Genomic DNA, 24693 nt, shown 5'->3' on the forward strand with positions numbered 1-24693 from the left:
CGGCAGGGCTGTCCCCGCCGTGCTGGGACATCACGGGTGCAGTGCCCTTGTGCTGCTCCCGTGTCTGCAGCCCCGGTGCCGATCCGGGCCGTGCCGGGAGCTCTGCTGTGTCCGCTTTTCCGCACATAGGGCGCTGTGGTTCGGCGCAGCGTTAACTGGATATCGCCCTTCAAGGACATCGCGTGTAGTCCTGTCAGCTTGCGAGATGGGCGAGGGAGGAGCGCGGTGCAGGGCTGGCGCTCGGGGCCGCTGGCGGCAGCCGCGGTGCTGGTGCTCGGAAGAGGGAAGCGGAGCTTGGCCTCGGGTTCTGCCAGCTCTAAAGAAAACATTTTGATAGGAGCCGTGAGTCACCGCAGCCGACGGGGAAGGAGCCGAGCTGGAGCCGCCCTGGTCCCCGACGGGCTGAGCCGGGTGCAGAACCGCTTCCCTTTGCCTTTTGTTCCTTGCTGCAGCCTCTGACTTGACTTCTCCCTCCCAGGAGGTTCGTTTCCTTTGAACCCCCGCACACTGACCCCTGAGGGTTTCGCAGCGCTCCCGAAGTGCTCGCCTATCTAAACCTGGGCAGAACCGCCTGTTCTTCCTTGTCACGCTCCAGATCGGCTGCAGACTGGATCTTGTAGGGCAGGCCAGGAAACATTGGCATAACATGAGTGAGGGTTGGTGGCACCCGGAGGGAGGAGCCGCTGCGGGACGCGGGACATGGGACACGTCTAACGCGGCCGGTTAACGAGGGTGGTGGAGATGAGGGGCAGCAGCTCGTTAGCGATCCCGGGGCGGCTGGGGGAAAGACCACAGAAACCACAGAAATCACCCGGATCGCGGTGGTGGCTCCAGCCAGGGACACCGAGCAGCCCTGGGGAGAGGGACGGGACGGGACGCACGAGGAGCCTCCGGGGCGGTTCTTGGTGCACCAGTTCCTTGACGATGCTCATTTACTGCTCGGCTTTCCTTTGCTGCTCCAGAAAGATACTTTTTCCATTTTTGCTGTGTTTCCGGGTGGTTATCACCCCCAAAATGAGCCACGTGTCTCGTTGGGCGGCTGCAGGGAGGGCGGCTCTTAGAACAAATGAAATGAATACGTGTAAACCTGCGGCGGGTCCGGGGCAGGGGAAGCAAGGCAGGCGGGTAGTGCGGATCTAACGTATCCCTGCAAGGTTATACCGAATGCATACCTAAAGCAAACGCGTCCGCGCCCACGCGGGCGTGCGTAACACCGTTTATTTTCTTCAGTACAGAATTCTGAATATTAATTTGAAACCGTATCAGCGTGCTCGTTACGCGGTGGCGTGCAAATGAATCCAATACTTTGGTCTTGTAGGGACTGTTTGTTCAGTATAATTGCGGCTTTGAGCAAACTCAGTGGCCAGAAAGCTGTAAAACATTTGCAGGCAAGAGCAGGCTTTTAATATTCATCTTCTTAAGTGTCAGCGAGTGACATCCGAGACTGACCGGGCAGAGCTGGGTGCCCGGCGGAGCCGCGCGGGAGCCTCGCCTGCTCATTCGTATTCCAGATGCGAATCGTAAATTACTTGGAGATTTTAAAAGGGATTTTTAAATGCCAGGCACACAAGAGGCGGAATTTATATTAATATTAATGGGCTTAAAAAGATATTTAGCGAAATATTTGTATAATTTAATTTTCTTCATAATCAAGTCAGAATCGTGTCAACTGACCACAGGGCTCAGGAGCCTCAGGTGCAGAATCGGTCCCGTACGCCTCGATACCCTGAACATGAACACGGGTAACTGGGTCCGCCCTGCCTGGTTTCACTGGGTCTGCCCTGGTTTTACTGGGTCCGCCCTGCCTGGTTTTACTGGACCCGCCCTGGTTTCACTGGTGAGCTGTGCTCACCGTGCGGTTCGTGTCCGTGTCCGTGTTCTGGCCGTGGATGCCGTGATTCGGGGCAGGACTCGCAGCCCCATGGCGGGGAACGTTTCTTCCCCGAGCAAAAAGAAGTCAGAAGTGGGAACGGTATCGTGCAGGTTTAAATGAAACCAGGACAGCCGCGCGAGGAGGAGATGGGAGAAGCTGAAATATTAATGAAGATATAAAGCGCTGCACCTACACGGAGAGCAGTGTGATGTTCTTGCTTATCTAGTCATGTTGAGCCAGCTCCAGCTTTAAATTTTAAAGGCTGGCTGGAGAAGCGGGGCAAGGTTAGGCAGCTCATTAGAGCGCCGGAGTCCTCCAGCGCCTTCATAGCTCCGGGGGGAAGGCGCCGGCGCTGCCAGGGACTCAGCAGCCGCGTGTGTTAACAGCCCTGGCTGCGTGCCACCCGGCCCTGGTGCCCGGGCTCCCTGGGGACAGCGGGGCTGCTCGTCACCGGCTGCTCGTCACCGGCTGCTCGTCACCGGGGTGCTGCTGGGTGCGGGAGGCTGCGCTGGCGCGGCTCCAGCAGCCGCTGCAGGTACCTTTCGCTCTGGTTTCCGTGCGGCCGCCTCCGTTCAGCAAGGGGTTTGCTTCCACCTACAGGAGGCAGAAAGCAAGAAATAAATAAAGAATGGCACGCTGCTGTCTGTTGGCGCTGATCTGTCAGAGCGGCTCTGAAACGCCTCATCAGGCTCCATCGCCGCGCCCGGGCCTGCTCCTCAAGGGTGTCGTGGCAGCCTGAAGACTTCTCACCCTTCAGACAGGTTTTAATTCACCTTCTCCTGCACCACGAGCCTCGAGAAGGGAACGTGCAGAAGCTGACAAGCTAGTAATTGAATTTTGGTTGGCGTTAGCGAGGCTTCCGCTGGGGTCCGTGGTGGAAAGACAGGGCAGATATTTCCAAGGAGAGCAGCAGTGGTGCTGGGAGGCTTGGGGAAAGCAGAGTGAGTGTGGATTGTCCACGTCCGTCCCACCGGCCGGGCTGCGCAGGGGCTCTGGAGGAGCTAAAGCGCTAGGAACCCGTTTTCCCATAGAAACGATGGCAGAGGGGACAGCGGGAGCTCTGCGACCAGGCCGGGCTCCGCTTGGGCTCAGCGGCGCTGTTTCCATCGTGTTCCGTGTCTACGGTTCCGTTTCCCTTTCCTCCGCGTGTGAACGCGGAGGAACCAGCAGCGAAGCGCAGGCGACTCCCGCGTGGGTTCTCGGTGGGAGCTCGCGGTTCCCGTCCCGTTCCCATTCAGTTCCCTGATGGTGAGCGGCTCGGTTTCCACCCGCCCCCGCCACCACGCTTGAGCAGTCGCTCCCATTTAGTGCAGATTTTGGGACGTGCGTGTGTGGACTCGCGGGATGCGGCGCACGGAGCGCTCGGCAAACTCCAGCTCTTGGCGTTGCGGTTGCCTGCGCGTCAATGGGAACGTGGCCTGGGCAGCCGGGCGAGAGCTGCGGGTTAGGACGTGCTGGGTAGGTTAGGACGTGCTGGGTAGGTTAGGACGTGCTGGGTAGGCTCGGCTTTGCTGTTCCAGGCCTTTGGGTGCTGGGGGCGTCCACCGGGAGAAATTGCAGCTCCACATTTTATATACAGGGTACCTGACAGTAAAGCTGCGTGCTGACCTTTATCTTTATGAGCTGTGAGAATTAAGGAGTTCTGTATTTTAGTTTAATTAAGCAATAAGGCCCAACAGATGGTGCTTTTCTGGGTGATTATTGAACGTCTCTGGTTTGAGTGAGGAGCGCAGGACGCTGCGGCTCTCAGCGCTGTGATCGGAGGTGCCTGGGATCCGGGGGAGCGTGGGGCTGTGGCCCTGCGGGAGAGCTGCGGGAGCCGTTCTGTGGTGTCGGAGCCTGTCCCCGTGCGGGTCAGGGTCTCTTGCCCCCCGTGCGGGTCAGGGTCTCTTGCCCCCCGTGCGGGTCAGGGTCTCTTGCCCCCCGTGCGGGTCAGGGTCTCCTGCCCCCAGCGCGCTACTCAGGGTTCTGCATCACCGACCAATGTGCCTCCATTTTTCTCATTAATGGAGTGTTTGAAATGATCAAAATGCAATGGATTCACTTACTGGCTGTGAAGTTGTTCTCGGGGTGATCTATGAGGTTTCTGAGGCAGCTGTGCTCTGTCTGGAGGAATCACCCCTTTGTCTCCATCTCCCGCTGTTGTAAGGAGATCCAGGATTGCACTTTAAATCTTGAACTCTGAAGATCGCCGGTTATGCAGGGAAGCTTCAAATTTGGGTTTCCCAGGGCCTTTGTCACTTCTTGCCCTTTCTGGTCCTTTAATGAGTCCTCTCCTCGTTAGCCGTGGTTGCTGGAGCAGGACGCGGTGTCCCACGTCGGCTCCGTCCCCAGAGCCGCAGCACAAATCCAGCACGTTCCGTGTGGCGCTGCCGTTCGGAGACAGCGCCCCACTCACCAGCCTGCGTGGGGCTGAGGAGAGCGATTGCTGCCGTGAAATAGTTCTGCAATTACGGCTGTAATTAAGGGCGGTTTGTTAACGAAAGCGCTGGGTGAATAACGAGCGCGGGGCGCTCTGTCCTGCGGCTTCGGGCCGGGCGCTGGGGACGCGGTGACCGCGGTGGCGCAGCTGTCGCGCGCAGGACGGTGATGGAGTGCCGTCATTAACCTCCTGGCCTGCGGGAGCGGGTTGCACAAGGAGAAATAAACCTCGGATAGGATGGCGAGCGCTGGCGCCCGCGGCTCTGCCCGGTTTAACTCGGTGTGCACAGGCCCCGTGCAGCTGATCCATCGCTGGTCCCTTTCTCAGGAATACGAGCTTATTTGGGCTACACTTTGGTAGCTTCACTTGCTTCAGGCTGCTTTTCCCCATCGTGTTTTTCTTTTTGAACACAAAGCATTACTGTTTTTCCCTTTGTGTAGGTTGAAAGCGCAGCATTAGCGCACGTGGCCGTGTTCGCGCGCTGCGGTGCGCGCGGAGCTGTTGGCGGCACAGCCTGGCTGGGGTGTTTGGGCAGCGGTTGGAGAACCTGGGTGTGCAGCGCCAGAGCGCGGCTCCCGGGCCCCGCAGAGCGGGGTTCCCGTGCAGGGCGCCCCGTGCGTTGTCAGCGCGGGGCGGGGGCGCTGGGCAGCGCTTCAGGCTCAGGCTCGGTGTCCAGCCTCGCTAGAACTGGTTTTACCGGCTGCCCCCTGTGTAGCAGCGCCTTTTGGTTTAGCTGCCTTTGCGATGGGCTGGGGGGGCAGGACGTGCAGGGCCGGCGGTTGAGCCGCGCTGGGGCTGCTCGGGGGCTTTGCAGAGCCCGCGCTCAGCAGGGATCAGGCTCATCGCATTGCTCTGCCGAAATAGCGCTAATTACCGCGGGCGCACGTGTTCCCTGCTGCCGTCGGCGGCCTTCAGGCTCGACAGCACGTTTTGTACCGCTTACAAAAGACAAAATTGAGGCAACTTTTCTCGGTCTATTTTTGGAAGAGTAGTTAGTACCGGAGAAGGAAATTGATTTTGGTGTCACAAAGGACGTTTCTGACAGGAGCAGACTTCGCGATGATTCAAGGCATCTGTTGCTGTTGCAGACACCCAGCGCCGCTGAGAGCTGCACCTAAATTAAACTGTTGGAGATGTCAGCCCTGGGTCTGCACACAATTTCCATCCCGGTAGCACGGCTGGAATTTTCCTCATTTAATGAACTTCCTCGCTCAAGTTACGAGCGGTCCGTCCCGCGGCAGCTGCTTTGTCCTGGGCGCAGTTTCGTGCGCGGTGTGGGAGGAGATGGACCAGGCTCTGCAGGAGGGCGGCTGGGATGCCCAGTCTGTTGCCTTTCTCTTATCGTCTCCATTATCAAGCAGCTCAAGCTGGGACAAGGCGTCCCGGCTCTCCGGAGCCGTTCTCCCCATCCGCCACGCTCTGCTGGGATCTGGAGGCAGCTCGCGTCTCACGGCGCACGTTAAATCAACACGGAGGGCTCCTAGAGCTCCCCAGTTGAAAGGTCCTTTGCTTTGGCCGCTCCGCAGCATCCGGGGCGGTTGCTGGCGGATCCTCGGCCGGCAGCCCGGTGACCTTGGCTCCATCCCGCAGCCGCGGGGTTTGGTGTGGGCCGCGCGGGTTTGTGCGAGGAGCAAGCGGCTCTTTGGCTGGGCGGGGGCGTTGCGGTGCTGGGGGAGGCGGGAGGCCCGATTGTCCCCGTTCACGTGCATCTCTCGGTGCTTGTGCCAGCGAGGACTTTGTGGATGCATTTTCCATTCAGACGCTTGTCTGGTTGAGGTGTCCGAGCGACTCCGGGCAGATGGGCGCAGGAAAGCGCAGGCTCCGTTTGCCTCTCGGGAGCTGGGAGCGGGTGTCCGGCCCTGCGCCGCCCCGTGTGTCTCCAGCTCCGGCACGGCGCCTGCAATCGGTGCAGGAATGGCAGGAAAGCCCATCCCGCCCCCTTGAAACGGCTTTTCCTGCTGCCCGTGCTGGGGTTACCGCCCCGGCCGGTCAAGCGAGGTGTTTGTGTTGGGAACCCCAGCGGACGACCCTCAAAAGGGGCGTTAAACACCCTGCTGCGTTAGGAGGATCACGTTAAAGCAGTTTGGGTGTTCCCTCCCCCAAAGAACATTTAGGAGGATCACGTTAAAGCAGTTTAGGTGTTCCCTCCCCCAGAGAACATTTAGGAGGATCACGTTAATGCAGTTTGGGTGTTCCCTCCCCCAGAGAACATTTAGGAGGATCACGTTAATGCAGTTTGGGTGTTCCTTCCCCCAAAGAACATTTTCACTCTGCTTGAGTCATCTGCTTGAAGGGGAGAATAAATATTAGACTGCTAACAGAAGGAGCGTATTTAAGAGGTCGTGGGTAACATGTCATTATCGTTTGTATTGGTTTATATTGGCTGAAAGGATGAAAGGGGAAACAAGAATATTGACTTATGTTACTTAATATTGAATTAAGGTCCCTTTGCAAAGGGCTCCTGGCTGAAGTTGGAGCTGCACGTCGTTTCTGTTCCAGCGGGACGGGGGTGTTTGGGAGCAGGGCTGGGTTTCGTTCTCCCCGTCGCACCCCGTGTCTCGGAGTTTTAAGACCTCGCGGTGCTGTGACCCAGGCGTGGTTTGCAGCGTTGGCCTCACCGCAGGGACCGGGTCTGCTCAGCCGGTCCTGGGGCCGCCAGAGGCGGGGGGCGCGTTGCCATTATCCTCCCTAGAGCAGCGTGGAAGAAAGACGTGAAGCAGGAGAGCGTGCGTATTTCTGCTTGGAGGTGTTGGCGGTGCGCGCGGTGCGTGCGAGGGGAGTCGTGTGCGTGGTGCGTGCGAGGGGAGCCACGCGTGGGGTGCACGCAGTCCGTGCAGTGCATGCAGTGCGGTGCATGGTGGAGGTGCTTGGAGGTGTTTGCGGTGCACACGAGGGGACTTGTGCATGTGGTGCGCATGGTGCGTGCGGTGTGCGTGGTGCGTGCGAGGGGAGTTGTGCATGTGGTGCACATGGTGCGTGCGGTGTGCGCGGTGCATGCGAGGAGAGTTGTGCGTGCAGTGCGCACGGTGCGTGCGAGGGGAGTCGTGCGGTGCACATGGTGCGCGCGGTGCGTGCGAGGGGAGTCGTGCGGTGCACATGGTGCGCGCAGTGCACACGAGGGGAGTTGTGCGGTGCACATGGTGCGTGCGATGCGCGTGGTGCGTGCGAGGGGAGTTGTGCGGTGCACATGGTGTGTGCGATGCGCGTGGTGCGTGTGAGGGGAGTTGTGCGGTGCACATGGTGCGTGCGATGCGCGTGGTGCGTGCGATGCGCGTGGTGCGGTGCACATGGTGCGTGCGATGCACGTGGTGCGTGCGAGGGGAGTTGTGCGGTGCACATGGTGCGTGCGATGCACGTGGTGCGTGCGAGGGGAGTTGTGCGGTGCACATGGTGTGCACAGTGCATGCGAGGGGAGTTGTGCATGTGGCGCACGTGGTGCGTGCGGTGTGCGCGGTGCGTGCGAGGGGAGTCGCACGTGTCCCCACAAGCAGCCGATGGCCTCGCTGGCCGCGGGAGGGCTCCAGCGGTTTCTGGCGGTTCCGCTCTGCGCCCCCGGGCCCCGCCGCGGCCGGTTTGGCATTCCGGCGGCGTCGCCATCGATCCGGCCGCGGCCCTGCCTGTATTGACAGACAGCTTAAAGAGTTCTCATCAGAAGAAGTGCAGCATGGATAATTAAGCAATGCACTCTACAAGCTGGTGATCAGCTTCTTGTAGAGGACCAATAATGAATAAAAAGTACATTAACTAAATTAAACTCTGGATGCCCGTAGGTCTGCAGCGGTAGAGTTGCCTTTGTGAAATTCATCGCAGTTCGGAAGAGTTTTGTTAATCAAAAGGCTCCTGCAGGAAACATTCTGGGGGTGAAAGCCGATTTGAGTCCTGCGTGGTTTGGGACACAGCTGAGCGCCGGTGCTGCCGCCCCGTGCTGGGACCCTGCGCCCGTCCATCGCGCAGGAACCCGATCTAAACGGTTACACGGTCTCATCCCCTTCCCCAGATCTGCAGAACGGGAGTTCCCGTTGTCTCCTCATGCCGCCCCGTCTCTGGGCACGAGTGCGTGTGTGGCTGTGCCTGGCGCAGCGCTCGGCGCCGATGGTCTGTCCTGCCCGCCCGGTGACGCTGAGCGCCTGCCCAGCACCGGGGACGGGCTGTGCAGAGCAGCGATCCTGCCGTGGGGTATGGAAACGTCAATGTAACCGCACGCAAACGCGCGTCCTGGGGGCTCCTTGCGAACCTCTCAGTCGCCCTTGTGCCGTGCGGACGCGGGGATGCTCTGACCGCCCTGAACGTGCTGCAGACCCCGTGTTTGCTCGCCCGGCTCTGGTTTTAATGAGAAGCTGCCAACTGCAAACTTGGACGGGAGCCATTTATTTGTAGCACAGTCAATCTCCCCTTAAAGAAAACCACCAGCGAATTAGCTTTTGCATAGTGTTTCAATCAAAGCATTTGATCCTTGTTTCTGCGAGATAATCCTAAGAACTTCTTATTTGGAGAATAGAGGACCGTGATGGATTTAATTCATAAAGGGAAGCAGCCGTAAGGAATGTAAATGGAAGAGGCTGATAAGGTAGGATTTCCTCGTTGCTATGGCAACCCCGGGTCACGAGCCTGAGAAAATAGAAAGTAAGTCCTGGAGCTGTGAGGATGATTATAAAATTTAACTGTCACTCTTCATTTGGAGTTGATGGCAAACATTATTTACTTAAGTTTATCTCCAGGCGGGCGCGGATCCTTTCTTCCTCCTGTAGATCGGAGCCCTGGATCACAAACGAGCGCGTCGTGCGCCGCCGAGTTCCGGAGCCAACCGCTCTTTGTCATTCTGAGCACACGTGGGTTTGGGCCGTCCCTATGGAGAGCGCAGGAGTTACCTGGCGTTTCCTATGGAAAGTGGAGGAGTTTCCCTATGGAAAGTGGAGGAGTTACCTGGCAGTTTCCCTGTGGAAAGTGGAGGAGTTACCTGGTGGTTTCCTATGGAAAGTGGAGGAGTTACCTGGTGGTTTCTCTATGGAAAGTGGAGGAGTTACCTGGTGGTTTCCTATGGAAAGTAGAGGAGTTTCCCTATGGCAAGTGGAGGAGTTACCTGGCGGTTTCTGTATGGCAAGTGGAGTGGTTTCCCTATAGAAACCTCCCTGGCACCAGTGGGCCCTCACTTGTCCTGTGTGTCCTCAGCCCTTGTGCTGTTTGCACTGCTGTGTTGTTTGACAAGGGGCGGAGAAGCTCTTGCGGTCACTCGAAGGATGTTCAGCCCCGGGGCTGCCACATCTGACCAAAGAAAGAGCCCTAAAAATCATCCACAACCTCACTGAAAGCTTTTTACTGCGTTTGAAAGATCTTCCTATTGCCACTCAGTCTTACTTGAGGTGATAAAAAGTGAAGTCATTTGATTCAAAGAGTTCACATAAAGTAAATTCCTTTCAAGGCTTTTCAGCGAGCACCGGAGCCAACGCGGTGCGATTTCTGAGGCTGGCCTCGCGATTTCAATTGGGAGGCTCTTTCACCTCCGCGCCTTTCATCCCGAAAAGCAGTGGGCGAGCGGCGCGTTCTGGCGCGAGCGGGGTTTGTAGCCGTGACTGAAGAGAGGGAGCTCTCGTGGAGGTGGAGCAGAGGATCTCGGCTGTACCCGGAGCCCGGGGCTCAGCACGTTTCCCGGCTGGAGGGGCTTTGCAGCGGGGTGCGCCGGGGGCTGCGGGTCCCGGGGCTCCCTGTCCCGGCTCCCGTGCCGGGCAGCGCTGCAGCTGGGGACGGGTTTGCGTACATGGTGCGTTCACTTCTCTTTCCACCGTCTGATCCCGCGTGTTGGCCTCGAGCAGGGCCGGCTCGTGGCTGCGTGGGGCTCCCCGCGTGGCCGCGCACCCACGGCTCGGTCGCCCGGCGGTGCCTCGGCTGCAGAACCGCGATGGGAAGCGGTGAAACACCAGAGCAGAGGTGGAGTTGTCTCAGCTGCTGCCACCCGTGCTGTTAACGTCTGCTTTGGGGGCTGAAGGCGCTGGTGCCGGGTGTCAGAAGGGCTGCGGGTGAGCCCCGGCTGTAAAATGCTGTGGGCTGTTGTTCCTGTAGCGCTGTGGGCCGGGACGGCAGAGCCCTGGCCGTGACCGGAGCCGCCGTGCGCTGGGCTGGTACCCCCAGAACAAGTTATCGGCTGGAAACAGAGTCAACCGGTCGTTTTCTGCGTGGAAAAAAACGTTCAGGAAGGGGAAAAAAATCTGGGGAATGTTTGTGTTTCTGTTGAGCCCAGAATTGCTGCAAGAGTCTGGTTTCAGACGTTTTCACTCGATAGGGCAGCGGTGCTTTTCTCCCTGGAGCAGTTGAGGTGTTGGTTTCCCCGTCGATAGCCCCATTTAGCCGGGATAAAAATGAAGCTGTCTTATTTGCATCTAGCTTAAAATAGCTAATCCGAGAGCGTGATGGGAAATGCTGCGAGGTGAGCGCTCCTCGGGCCGCCCTGGGGCCACCGGACCCGCCGGCGCTGGGTAACGTCGCCTTCCGCCACAAAACGGAGATGTCGGGCAACGTGTGAGCAGGTGGAGCCCGAAACGGCTGCTGGCCCGGCCCGGCGGGTCCGCCCCGCGCTGTCGCCGTGCCTGCGGTCCAACGCGGTCCAGCGCGGCTCCTGTGCTCAGTGCCAGCTCTCCTGGCTTCTAGGGCCTCCATACATTCCAGGTGTCGTTAAGAATCCCTGTTTGGAGCAGCCGGTGTCATCCTGGCCGCGTGTGACCGAACGTGCAGCGGTGGTCGGAGCGGTGCCCGGGACCGCCGTGGTTGTGCACAGGAAAGCAGGATTTTGTACCGAAGCGCCGTCCTGCCCCGCTCGCTGAGCCCCAAAATTGACGTTTGGCTTTGTTCTGCGTGACCCCAACCGCGTGGGCTCCAGACCCCTCACCGGCCCTCGCAGCCCCAGAACCCGGCCGGCCCGCGGGAGGTTCGGGGCTCTGGGAACGCGTGGTGTGGCGGCACCGAGTCTGCAATTTCTGGAAAAGGGAGGCGAACACGAGGGGCAGAAATCGCTGCTCTCTTTGTAGGGAAAGGTCACGTTACTGAGCGCGGCAGGGGGGTCTGAAAAACGAGCTCCTGTTTGCGAGGAATTAGAAATGAGGCTGATTTTTTTTTCCACTTGTGACCTTTAAAGACGCTGCTCCCAGATTGATGAGCAGGCTGATGCTCTCAGAAACCCAATCCCAAATTTCTCGTGGAAGGGCCGTCGTCCGCACGCCGCGGGCGTCGCTTCCAGAAAACGTCCCTTTCTGTCCCCCCCCGGGGACCCGCGTGCTCGCTGCAGGCAGATGGGCGCTGTTCCGGTGGCGCCTCCTCGTTGCTGTTGATCGGCCCTTGCCTTCCACTCAAGGAGAAGCCGGGGGACGCAGGGCACGCGAGCGCGGTTCCTCTGGCTGACGGCACCGCGCTGTTGCCTTTGGCGTTCCTGGGGATGTTGCTGTGGCTCTGCTGCAGTCCTGAGGCGGTTTGCTCTCTGACCTGCTTCTCAGCCCTCGCGTTTCTACTTGGGGAAAACTTCTCAAGTAAAGCTGCTGAATTTCCTTCTGGTTCCCGTACGGATTACGGAACAGCAAACGCTGCGTGCGCGACTCTGAAAGCGGTGTAAGTGCAGCTGGAGAGCAGCGCTCGGGGTCTCGGGCCGTTGTGTTCAGCTAAATGGTGCATTGGGGCCTGAGCCGCCCGTGGGCTGCGATGGGGGTCCTGTGTGTGTGTGTGATCCATCGCTTTCCTTAGGCAGGACGGCTCCCCCTGCCTGCGGAAACCGCGTTTCGGTGCTGGCAAAGGGCGGCCGTGGAACTGAGGATGTGGGGCGATCCTGTCCCACTGGGGTGTTCCAGCGCCAGGGCGTTCCAGCACCAGGGCGATCCTGTCCCGCCGGGGCGATCCAGCACCAGGGTGTTCCAGCGCCAGGGCGATCCAGTTCCAGCACCAGGACGTTCCCGTTCCAGCACCGGGGCGATCCCGTCCCGCTGGACCGTTCCAGCACCGGTTTGCGGTGCCAAGTGCCAAGCAAAGCTCTGCGGGTTCCGAGCCAGACAGCTGCGTTTGGGGTTTTCGCCGCGTTCTGCAGCGCCGGGAGGCCTCAGAGCAGCCTGGCCGGTATTGTGCTGAGAGCCGCGTTCCCAAGCAATTACCAAACCGCTCGACGTGGGTAATGAGCCCAGCTTGGGGAAGGGACGCGGGAAGACAAAGGCAAAACTTGGAGCGAAAGCTGTGAAAGCTTTTGAGGTGAATAGACGCGGGCTGTTAATTGGGCTCCGTTCAGAACGTTCCCCTGGCTCCGTGTCCGAGCCGCGGTGCAGGGAGAGCAGCCCGAGCTGCGCCTGCTCTGCATTTCGCTCTTAATGATTTTTTGGCTGTGCTGACGAGGCGTGATTGAGCTTTTTTCAGACCAGAAAAGGACTGCAAGTCGTTTTCTCAATGGGGCGAGTCTCATCACAGCAGAAAGCTCCCTGGTGCTTGGAAGGTTTGCTGTCCCTCCCTCACCCTGTTCTCACCAGCCCCGATGCTCGGGGGGTTTTATTCCCTCACACCCCCATCCCGGCGGGTCCGGGACAGGCGAGCCGTGCCCTGGGTGCTGCTGGAGGACGGACTCCAGTCCTGAAGCACCAAAACCTTCTTGTTTCACATCAAGCTGGGGCCAAGTGGCAGAGTCTGCCAGCCGAGGGTAGCGCGGGAGCTTGGCGGGCGGGCGGGCGCCTGCCGCGTTCAGGCTCCCGTTTGCAAGGCAGAAATGCAAAGCGGCCGTAGGTGCAGCAGCGCAGCGGTTCCAGGCATAATGAAGCGTAGATCTCGTGAACAGCCGTTCCCCGGCTGCCCGTGCCCGTCGGTGCCTGGGGTTGTGCTCAGCTCTTTCAAAGCTTGCTGCTTCTGAGCGTTTTCCTGGAGTTTGGTGCGTGCCAGGCGAGACGTGAGGTTTGCCCAGGCCTCCTGGCTCCCGCAGCCGCGGCCGGCTGTGCGCGGCGGCTCTGACGTTTGGTTAGAAAACAGACCCAAAACCCTCCGAGCCAGCCGGAAAAACGGGTCCCGCTGGCTTTTGGTGATTCAGTGGGTCCGGTGTGCGTTGTGGTTCAGTCTGAAACACGGACTGCGGCGGGAGAGCCGCGGCTTTAATTCTTGTATCGCGTTCCGGACGGAAAGCAGAGCTTGGCAGCTGGATCTCTTCCCGTGCTGGCGCCCTCCCCCATCCGATTGCGCTATCGTTCCTCGGGCCTGTGGAAACAGACGCTGCCTGGGCTCCATCGGCGCCGTCCCCGCGAGGGGCTCCCTGCGCCCACAGAACCTGCAGCGAGGCTCGCGAACGAGCACAGGGCATTCAGGTCTTGTGGAAATGATACGGAACAGCGTACCCATAAACCCGTACGATTCACCATGCTTTGTTTCGTTGTCACCCTGCAGGCCGGGCTGTGCAGCCCCCGTCCCCTCGTCCTCGTCCCCTCGTCCTCGTCCCCTCGTCCCCGTCCCCTCGTCCCCGTCCCCTCGTCCCCGTCCCCTCGTCCCCGTCCCCTCGTCCCCGTCCCCTTGTCCCCGCAGTGCTCGGGGGATTCACCTCCCGGCTCCGCGCAGGAACCACCCAACTGGCATCTCAGCAAAAGCCGTTTTAACGTGTTTAAACTGCTTTTAGGAGCCAGATTGAGCCAGACTGTGATTTGAGTGACTCGCTGAAAGAAATACCCACGCTGAGCTATTGTACTTAATGTTTGTAGCTCTAACATATGGTGCATCGTACAGTTAATTGACGGCAGCATTACTGAAAGTTCGAGGCTTCTGCCTGTTAAGGACAGGTAGTTTTGAGAGACCTCGCTCTGACTGAGAGGGTGTTCGATCAAGTGTTTTTACGCAGGAGTCATCTGGGGGGGTTTCTCCTGCTTTTGGGTGCAAGTGCAGCTCCTGAATGAAACAGTGAGCTGCTGGAAACTTGAACTTCCAGGGCTCTGAGCTGTTGATCGCAGATTTCTCCCCTTCCAAACAAGTCTGCTTGTGAGCGCACTGCCCTTGCCGCATGCCGCACCAGCACCGCGTGCCGCACCAGCACCGCGTACCGCACCAGTGCTGCGCCAGGCGTTCCGCTCCATCAGAGGTGGCAGAAATGAGCGGGTCTTTGCAAACTGTTGGGGTCTGCGCAGGGAACGCTGAAGAACGTGTGTAATTCAAATTGTCCTTGAAAGCCATGCTGGGCGAAGGGCTGGTCCATTGCCAGCTGTTGGCAACATCTGTAAAGGGTCTCGTGTGTCCCTCGTGCCAGGGGAAGGTCCGAGTGTGCTCGGCTGTGACGGGGGACGCCAGGACAAGCTGCGGGAGGGTGCGATGCAGAAATACAATCGCTCTATTGACAAAGACAGAGAGGGGAGCCCGTCTGTGCGTCGGCCTCAGCCGCTCGCCGTGGTTCTCTGTGGCGCAGACACGAGTGCCGGGTCCGTCCACAGCCCCAAACCAGGCGCCGGGAACCTGGGGCTTGCTTTGCAATCCTGACCAGGCTGGCGCTGCGTGCGGGGCAGGAGGGGCCGCGTTCGATCCTCACAGCGGCAGAGGTGGCGTTGGCTCCGTGATGGTCCCGGGCACAGCTGCTCCGCAATATCCCGGCGGGACGCGGTGTGAATGGCGAGCGAGGCACCGAGCCTCCGGGGTGTTTTCCTTGCTTCTCGGCGCTGGAGCGGCTTGCTTTGGGTTATTGGAACAGCGCTGACTTTGTGCTCGCCGTGATTAATTCCCCTCGCTGGGCTGGGGGGAGGGTTGGTTCTAATTTCCTGCAATTCTTTTATCGTAAGGCCGAAGGAGAAGCCAGCACGGTGAACAGATAGGAGCGCCGCATACGTGCGCTGAAATTCAGCTTCCAGCAGTTAAGAAGCCAGGTTCTCAGTGGAGCGGTCTCCGTTTGCACACAGTTTTCAGCAAGGTGACCCGTGGGGCTGGGGGGTCGTGTGCGTTTCCGGGACCCCTGCCCGTACCCGTGGGCAGCAGAAATGGGGCAGCCGAGCAGCCCCGGGGGAGCCAGAGGAGGCGGCAGAAACTCGCTTGAGAGCCACGAGGGCAAAACAAACTGGGCGAAGGAGGAGTTTCTCGGACATTTTCACAGATTGAGGGGTTTTTTTCCCCAAAGATGCCAAGCGTCTCACGGCTCTCACTGTTCCTGGTCCTTTCTAACACCCCTTTTGCTCCCTTGCCATTGCCACCCACAGGACGCGTTCCTGTCGGGAACAACCTCTCTGAAGACCAGCAGTGCCGGTTGCCAGGTCCCTGGGATGCTGGTTGCTGGTTACTAGGATGCTGGTTGCTGGTTGCCGGGTCCCTCGGATGCTGGTTGCTGGTTGCTGGGTCCCTGGGATGCTGGTTGCTGGTTACCAGGTCCCTGGGATGCTGGTTGCCGGGTCCCTAGGATGCTGGTTGCTGGTTGCCGGGTCCCTGGGATGCTGGTTGCTGGTTACCAGGTCCCTAGGATGCTGGTTGCTGGTTACCAGGTCCCTAGGATGCTGGTTACCAGGATGCTGGTTGGAGGTTGCCAGGTCCCCGTGATGCCGGTTGCCGGTTGCCTTGCCAACACACTGCGGAGAGCGATGTCGGAGCAGAGACAGAGGAGGAGGAGGAGGAGGAGGGGGAGGAGGGGGAGGAGGAGAACCCCTCCTGCCTAAACACACATTTACACAACCGCAGAAAGGGGGGGATAATAAACACATGCACGGGCATTCAGCATTCGCTCCTTGCTGCTGCTGCAGGTGTACAACAGCGTCGTGTTTTAATGGTGGTAATGGTGAAACATCCATTTCCAACCCGTTGCTTTGGGTTCCGCTTGTCTGAGGCTGCGGAGCCCGGGAGCCCACGCGGTTCAGTCGACCGGGCGCCTGTGATCGGCGCTGGTGGAGCCGCCGCCGTTTCACCGCGAGAGGATCGAGGAGGAGCGGTACACTGGAAATGGCCCTAATGGGCTCGGTTTGCGTGTTTTAATTCTTCTCAGGAGAAAACAAGAGATGTTGGGGTTTTGAGCCAGAGCAGGCAGCGCAGTATCTGGTGCTGCGCGTTGCTTGCGCTCTCCTTTCTCTGCGGCTCGCGTCCCTTTGTGGCAGCTCAGACGCACAGAAGCAGACACACAAACGCCGTTTGCTCTCGGGCCTCCCACCCGTTGCAGGAACACGGTGGCTCCGCGAGTGCCGGTGTCACCGCGCTGGCCGCGGCTCGGCCTCGGGGACCCGCTGCTGCGGTTCTGCCTGCGCCAAAGACGGCGGCGAAGGCGCCGGAGCCGTCTCACTTTCGCGAGGCGGTGTTTTGATAAATGTTGATGAGTTTAACTGTAAAAGTAAATGGCATTTTTAGCACGATGTGTGCTTTACCCAGTGCTTAATTATATCTAACGGTGTTGCGTGTAAAAGGCATTTACCGTTTTACTTTTGTTTAAAATGCCAATCTAAACCCCAAGGCCTACGGGCTTTGTACAAAGACTTAATTAAAAACTAAATACAATCATTTTTAAAAGGCCTCTGCAGCTTTAAGAAACGTGTGATAACATTCACCGAAGGCTGGATCAGAAGGGGCTGTTGGGAGTTCAGGTGTCCCCGTCGTCAGGGGGATCGTGTTTGCTTTGTGGCCTCCGTAAAATCGCTGATTGTTAAGCTGCACTTTGTGACAGATGCTGCTGGTTTTGCTCCAGGTGCCCGTTGGGAGCGGAGCGGCGCCGCCCTCAGTGCCAGCGCCGCCCTCAGTGCCAGCCCCGCGGCGGGGGGCGACGGGGCAGGTGATGAGCCCGAAACACCCGAATCCCCTCCCGCTGGCAGCGGGTGCCGCAGCTTTGCCCCGTGGCACAGGGGGAGGCACAGGGGCTGGGGAATCCTGTTCTGGTAACGTGCAGGTCCTGAGCGCGCTCGTTGTCGGTGAAACCTGCGCGCTCCCCAGCGCCGGCTGGAACGGCGCGAGTCCCCACAGCGAGGGCGCTCCGCCGGTGACGCGGGGTTTGCTTCCCTGGAGCTCGGCCGAGTCCTCGGTAGCGATGCAGCTGGAAGATAAAATGCAGATAAGGAGCTCTGTATTAGGGCGGCATTAATAATAAATGAGTGTTGATCCTAATTGAGGATTATTTAAACACACTGGAGGGAGGCAGCAGTCTGCTGGGATGCCTTGGCAAACACCGGCTCCTGCGCCGGCGCTGCTGCCGAGCGGCCACCCTAGCGGGGACACCCGGGCTGGGTGGTGGGTGTCCCTGGCCGTGGTGGCTCAGCAGGGACACCCGGGCTGGGTGGTGGGTGTCCCTGGCCGTGGTGGTTTGACAGGGACACCCGGGCTGGGTGGTGGGTGTCCCTGGCCGTGGTGGCTCAGCAGGGACACCCGGGGCTGGGTGGTGGGTGTCCCTGGCCGTGGTGGCTCGGCAGGGGCACGAGGGCCAGGTCCCCGCCTGGCAGAGCCCCCGGTGCCCACGGTCTCCCCTCGGGGCCGCGTCCCCTCCTGCCGCCCTCTCAAACCCTCCCCAGGCAGCTGCTCCTGTCTGCTGCGTGCGAGGAGCTGCTGTCCCGTGGGGGGTGCTCCGTAAACCTCTGACCTTACGAGTCTGGAAATAAGTGACCTTTATTGTCTGACGATGGAGTGTCAGCTTCCAGAGGCGGCCGCTTCTCTTCCTTCAGAGCTGCTCCATGGTGAGTCAGTTAAACCCCTGGACCGTTCCTGTGTAGATGGGCAGAGAAAATAAAGAGCTGCCCTAGCAAGATGTTTTATTGAAGAACTGTCAGAAGGGTTAAGGAACTCGTTCTAAAGCAGGGGAAGCGGAGCACAGCTTTCCAGCTCAGCCGTGGAGCAGAACGTGCGGATGGTGCGTTCGGACACCGGAGCGTCCGTTGTGGCGAGCGCGACTCAGGGTTCCTCCCCCAAATGCTCTGAACCCATGAACTGCAGATATGGTCGCGCTCTGAACGACCACGTTTCTGGCAATCATTGTGAATTGCTCTCTGTCACAAGGTTTGGTTGGAAGCGTGGAACGAGATGGGCAGAGCAGCAGGCGCTGTTGCGGAGCGGCGCTGGCGCCGTGAGCTGTGCCGAATTCCCCCGCCCGGCTCCCCAAAGCCTCGTTGGCGCGTCCCTCGGTCAGCGGCAGATGGATCGGTATCGACCCCCAGCATCCGCCGCCGCTGACCTTTGAGGGGACAGGCGATGTATGGCCCAGGAGTTTTATCTGTCGCTATCTGGTAATAGAAAGACAAAGGTGACGTCTAATCCCAGCAGGTGACAGCTCGCACATCTGCGCTGCCGCGGTTGCGGGTGATGGCGGAGGTGGGAGGGGAGGGGAACGCTCTGGGCTGAAAAGCCTTTTGGCCACGAGCACGCCGGGTTCTGTTGTTAAGATCACCGGGGACGTGCAGGCCATGGGTGGATGTGGCGCGGGTGCCGGTTTGCTGGGGCGCGGGGCGGCGCTGGGGGCGCGAAGGCCCCGTCGGTGCTCTGGGCTCTTTGTGCTTTGGGAACGCCCGGGTTTGGGTTGGTGGGAAGGGGGGCGGCCCTGGGAACCGCGGGCGTTGGGAACACGGGTGTTGGGGAGCAGGGCTGAGCCCAGCGGCCGCTCCAGCAACCGCTCCAGCAGCCGCTCCAGCAGCCACGCAGCTCACGTCGGCAGTGCCGCTCCGCTTACAAACCGGGAGAGAATTCCCCAGCGCCATTTCAGCGCGCAGTAATTCACAGGTGTTTAAAGTAAATACAGCCTCTGGTGTCAGTTCGGAGCTATTGTCATCTTTTATTCTTTACTCTTTAAGCGAGCAAAGCCCTAAAGGTGGCTACAGCATTTTTTCCCCCACAAATCTAATAGCTGTGCACAACTTGCTTGCATTGGCAGTATATTTTCCTGAAGTGTATGTTTGTTAACGCGAACAGGCTCCTCGCAGCGAGTCGTTTTTAGCACAGGCTCGCGTGTCCTCGCTGGAAGGAGGAGAGCGGCCGAGCTGCAGCGGGGAGCCCGGGCGGCCCGGCCCTCGTGTGCCTGAGACGGGGCCGGGCGGCGCAGTCCGGCTGCTCCGGGATGGGGCCGTGCCGTGCGGGACGGTGCCCGCGGCGCTCGGCGCTCCCTGCGTGGGGTTTGCGACTCAGAGCAGCAGCGTTGCAGATGACGGAGCTGCACAGCGCAGCGCAGTCCAACGCGGATTGTTCTAGAACCCTGTCGTGTGTTGCCGTTGTTGAGCTCCTTGCCGTGGGCAGCACGGTTGCTGTGGCTGTGCCGAGTTGGTGACTGGCCGTGGGGACGTTCGAGAGGGAACAAGAGCTACTTGAAAGCAGGAGAGTCTCGGAGATGCTTGACTCAGGGTCACGAAACTGGTAATTACTTCTTATTAGAAGAGAAAGTTGCCGTTTCAAAATGTTGGCTGTAAACCTTGGTGCAAAACAAACCTTTCCCGGAGGGCGAGGGTGGACCCAGGGCGGCCTTGCCGAGGGGTGTCCGCGTGGCTCGGGGGTCCCGTCGGGGCCACGCGGGGGTGGCAGCACCGGGCTGTCCCCGCTCCCTGCAGCTGAATGCGCATTGAGGGACACGGGCCGGTGCTGGGAGCCACGTCGTTGTTCCTTCACCCCTGGAAAGGTGTCACGAAATTCACTCCGGAGAAAGCCATTTCTTTCTCTTCCTGGCACAATTAGTGGGGATTGTCCGTTCTTCTCCAGGGTTTGAGTGTGACAAGCGTGGCTTTCTCAAAGAGTCTCAGGAGACGTGACGAGCAGGTGTGTGGAGCTCCAGCCCAGCACCGCCAGCTCTGCTCTGCTCTGCTTGGTGCTCCAGCCCAGCACCGCCAGCTCTGCTCTGCTCTGCTTGGTGCTCCAGCCCAGCACCGCCAGCTCTGCTCTGCTCTCCTTGGTGCTCCAGCCGAGCACCGCCAGCTCTGCTCTGCTATGCTTGGTGCTCCAGCCCAGCACCGCCAGCTCTGCTCTGCTCTCCTTGGTGCTCCAGCCCAGCACCGCCAGCTCTGCTCTGCTCTCCTTGGTGCTCCAGCCCAGCACCGCCAGCTCTGCTCTGCTCTGCTTGGTGCTCCAGCCCAGCACCGCCAGCTCTGCTCTGCTCTCCTTGGTGCTCCAGCCCAGCACCGCCAGCTCTGCTCTGCTCTGCTTGGTGCTCCAGCCCAGCACCGCCAGCTCTGCTCTGCTCTGCTCTGCTTGGTGCTCCAGCCCAGCACCGCCAGCTCTGCTCTGCTCTCCTTGGTGCTCCAGCCCAGCACCGCCAGCTCTGCTCTGCTCTCCTTGGTGCTCCAGCCCAGCACCGCCAGCTCTGCTCTGCTCTGAACACGTCTGAACAGCTCAGTCACCCTGGGTTTCCTTGTCCCACCTGCTCCAAAACGTCCTGATCACAACTAAACCTCCTCGGTTCCCAAAACCTTCCCACAGCCTTCCCAAGAGCCGCCTGTCGCGTCTCACCTGGGGCTGTTCCGCCGCGTTCCTCCACGAGCCGCCGGGACCGGTGAGTTCTGGCACCCCGGCTGCGTTAGCTCTGGGGACTGAGCATCGTGTCGTCTTCTCCTCGAGCACCTGAACAAACAGTTTGTGTCTCTGTGTGGGTCGTTTCCTTCGACTCCATGTGTTAAGAGGGTTTTCTGTTCAGGTGTTGGGGCAGTTCCTGTTTGGTGTGTGCCGTGTCCTGCAGCCCGAGCGGGCGGCGCTGCGGCTCGGGACGGACGCCCTGGGAGGGCTGTGCAGATGGAGGAGGTTGAGTCTTCCCCCCGTTTCTCGTGCCGCTGTGCCCTGTCCCGTGCGCTGCGAGCGGAGAACATTGGAAACCTGAGCAGTGCGTGTGAGCCACGCTCCGGGGGCTGCAGGGCACTCGTTAGAAACACAATTTGCTCGTCTGTGTCTTACTTCACGGCCTTAAAAGTGAACACTGCAGTGGTCTGAGGCAGAAGGGTGTGCAGAAATTAGCGGTGTAGGTCCTCACCAAATCGCTTCTCAGGCTCTGCGTCCCTGCACCTTGCGTCCAGGAGGCGTAGAACACGGTGCTGTTCTCTGCATTGAGTGGGGGCTGGAGAGCAGCTTTGGGTGCTGAAGGGGTTGTTCCTGTTGGCGCTGCTCCTTGTCAGGTATTTGAAGCTGCTTCTTGTCACTTCTGTGACTCTGCTGGGTCTCTAAACTGTATTTCCCCGCTCCTTCCTTTCCTGTCGCAGCGCACTGTCACCGTCACCGTCACCGTCACGCTGCCCGGATCTGGCTCTCCTCAAGATACCCAAATACTGCCGGTCAATGTTGGCCAAGAAGCCTCCTGAACCGTTGCCATGACGACGGGTCTAAAGAGTCCTGCCGTGTTTTATTTTGTGCATCTTCGTTCTGGAGTTCGCGTGGCTCAGCGCGCGCGGCGCAGGGACGCCCCGGCACAGACGGCTCCAGCGCCCTGCACTTCAAATAATTTATTTCTAAATTACTTCTACTGTAATTCTTATTAATTCAAATAGGCTTCTAAGCTGATGTAAAATTCAGTAAATGCGAGGAACAGTTTAATGAATCGAAAATAGGATTGAGTCTTTAAAAGTAAATGTAAAAAAATATGCTAGCAATAATTGCTTAGATGGAAATCGAATCTTAATAGCTTTGTTAATGATTTGTAGGGAATGTTGCGTTTATGAGAACGTATCAAGCTGATCCTTGTGCAAGAGCCTTTTTTCGGATGGCTTTGATGAAATTGCTCCCCAGCAGCCGTTAGGAATGTTTAATGCTTTGGTTGGCACTGATTTCCGGACGTTGGAGCGTGGTTTGCGCGGTGGCTGCTGGGGTCAGGTCCCGCGCGGTGGCTGCTGGGGTCGGGTCCCGCGCGGGCTGCGGTGCCCGGGGTCGGGTCCCGCGCGGGCTGCGGTGCCCGGGGTCGGGTCCCGCGCGGGCTGCGGTGCCCGGTGGTGGGTGCAGCGGCGTTTTGTGGGGTTCAATGGGCTGTGCTGCCCACCGTGGTCTCTCATCCGCGTGACGGGCTCTGCGGGGAAGGGAGCCGGGTGCTGTGGGTTGTGCCGGTGGGCCGTGCCGCCGGCGCATTGTGCAGGAGCACCCGGCGGTGCTGGAGCTCGGCGTCACCAAACACGAGGTGCTGGCGTCGCGTCTGATCTCATGATCTCACCTCTGCTCTCTCCCGCAGGTGTCGGTCAGAATTTGGTGACGGAAGACGTGACGGTGGTGGAGGGGGACGTCGCCACCATCAGCTGCCGAGTCAAGAACAGCGACGACTCGGTGATTCAGCTCCTGAACCCCAACAGACAAACGATTTATTTCAGAGACTTCAGACGTGAGTTTCCTGGTTGGGCGACGGCTCCTCCTGCGCCGCGTGCGCTCGGGAGATCTCTTCTTTTAATGTAGCGCCAGACTCTTAAAGTTCAGTCAGTGGTTTAGAGGGTAGATCAGACAGGCGATCATAATCCTTCTCCTTAATGGAAACCTTGATGGTCGCCTTTAAAAGTCAGACTGTCGTACTTTGTAGATAGGAATTGATTGTAGTAATTCAGGGAATTGCAATTGAGTGCCAAATATTTAGCTGACACAAACAAATAGAACAGGGCGGTGCTGAGACGCTGAGCGCGCTCCAGGTAACCCGTTTGGGTCCGGGTTTCGAGACGGCCCCTGTTTCTGTGCAACCGCCCCAGATCTGGCGCGGAGGGGCCTGGCTCTGCCTGCTGTGCCCATAGGGTTGGAAAACCTCCGTTCCCGAATTCTTGGCAGAATTCGGGCAGCGGCTGCTGGTCAGGTACAAATGTTAAACTGTGCTTGTCCCAGTTCTGTATCTTTCATGCTGTCCGCTGACTGTGCAGTCGGAAATGGGGCCGTGTAGACACCTGTTCTCGCAATAACCATTTCACCTGTGTGTCCCTCAGCCACCTGATAACAAAACCAGCCTGTGCTCGGTGATTCGCTCGTGTTCATTATTTGTAACGGTCTGAGAGCAGGAACACTGTATAGGTCCAGCCGTTGGGTCAGGAGCGGGATGGGGAGCAGTCGGGACGCGTGAGGCGCTGCTCTGGCTGCCCCGGCTCTGCGGTGCGGTGTCCTGAGCCTGTCCTTGCTCCACAGCGCTCAAGGACAGCCGCTTCCAGCTGGTGAACTTCTCCAACAGCGAGCTGCGCGTGTCCCTGACCAACGTCTCCATCTCCGACGAGGGCCGGTACTTCTGCCAGCTCTACACCGACCCGCCGCAGGAGATCTACACCACCATCACCGTGCTGGGTGAGCCCCTCTGCCGCAGCGCGTTCCCACTCCCGGCCCCTGCGCAGCGCCCTGCAGGGGCCGCCAGGTTTTCCAGCGGGTGGGGTTGAACGCAGACCGCCCAGAGGACGGGAACTGTGCTGCCGCTGCTCTGGGAGAGTGTCCCAGGGCATCCTGGGGCTCCCCCAGCTGCTCCCGCGCCGGCAGCAGCGCCGGTGCAGCCCCGGGCTCGGCGGAGCTCAGCGGGGCCGGAGCGGCCTCCCCGTGTCCCCTCGGTTGGCTTTAGGGTGACAGACAATGCGATTCTGGGGAAAGGGAAGCTGTGGGGCTTGCGTCTCACACGGTGACGCGAGGGGGAAGTCAGCCAGGAAGGAAAAGCCGTAGAAAACGTCTTTCAATAATCATCTAATACGCAGAGGGAAAATAAATGAACGTGGATGCCTCGTGGCGCGGTAGAGCTGCTCAGTTTGTGAATGAGTGCTTTTGGTAACCAGACCACTCTGATCAGGGACTGAATCTTTTCTTCCCAAACCTGGGGATTTGTGAGATGCCGTTTTGATGAGCAGTGGCAGCATCTTTGGCATCTGTGATGTTCCGTAAGGTCAAACGTTACCGCGAGCTTGGCTGGCGAGCACCCCGGCACGATCACCACGCTCGGGCGTTGGAAACAATGGTACTCAGTGTATTCACCTGTGCGCCAGCGCCGTGTCTCTCAACGGGGAGACAACGCAGGCCAAGGCTCACTCGTCTTCGCTGGTCTTGACTCCCTAATTAGGAGGAGAAGGGCCGGGCGGGGAGCGCTCCCGGCGCGGTGCTTCCTCTCCCGCGCTTTCATGTCTGCCGTGGCACGATGTGTAGATTTATTCATGCTTAATTGGAACATGCGAAAATCTCAAATATGTAGCCCGTTCTGTTCTTGTTAGAGAAAAGCCACAAGTGACTAATTAGTCCATTTGATCATCTGGATGGTATTTATACGTATTTGTTCATCATTAGCTCAAAAACCTGTTAGTCACATTTGAACTATGCAGTTGCTTAATCACACTGATCAGAGCAAAGTTGAGTTTCCTCTGGAAGTTCGGGGTTTGTTCTCAAACTGCACCAACTCTGGAAGTGGCTCTCGCTGGGTTTTGCCTCCCCAGCCCCGGGGCTCCCGCGGGCAGAGGTTCCTTCCCGCCCTGCCGCGGTGTTCAGGGCCGGTTCTCACGTCTCAGGGCCACCCCCTGAAGCTCTCGCCTGCTTCTGGGTGTTGCTGGATTGGTTTTGGTTGAGCTCCGTGCGTGAGGAG

The 24693-nt window shown here is 59.2% G+C and overlaps 2 protein-coding genes across 11 annotated transcripts in view; one reads left to right on the forward strand and one right to left on the reverse strand.

The window, feature by feature from the left end:
• PAFAH1B2 (platelet activating factor acetylhydrolase 1b catalytic subunit 2) overlaps positions 1 to 24693 on the reverse strand; it is a 457510-nt gene that overhangs the window by 309537 nt on the left and 123280 nt on the right. The gene's annotated exons all lie outside the window — the stretch shown is intronic.
• CADM1 (cell adhesion molecule 1) overlaps positions 1 to 24693 on the forward strand; it is a 102173-nt gene that overhangs the window by 41829 nt on the left and 35651 nt on the right. For all 10 annotated transcript variants that reach the window (XM_071798827.1, XM_071798829.1, XM_065855689.2 and 7 more), the window contains exons 2-3: positions 22348 to 22494; positions 23274 to 23426. In XM_071798827.1, the coding sequence (XP_071654928.1) occupies positions 22348 to 22494; positions 23274 to 23426 (300 nt within the window). The remainder of the gene's footprint in view (positions 1 to 22347; positions 22495 to 23273; positions 23427 to 24693) is intronic.

This window comes from Patagioenas fasciata, chromosome 24 (genome assembly GCF_037038585.1).
Source record: "Patagioenas fasciata isolate bPatFas1 chromosome 24, bPatFas1.hap1, whole genome shotgun sequence".
Taxonomy (NCBI): Eukaryota; Metazoa; Chordata; class Aves; order Columbiformes; family Columbidae; genus Patagioenas; species Patagioenas fasciata.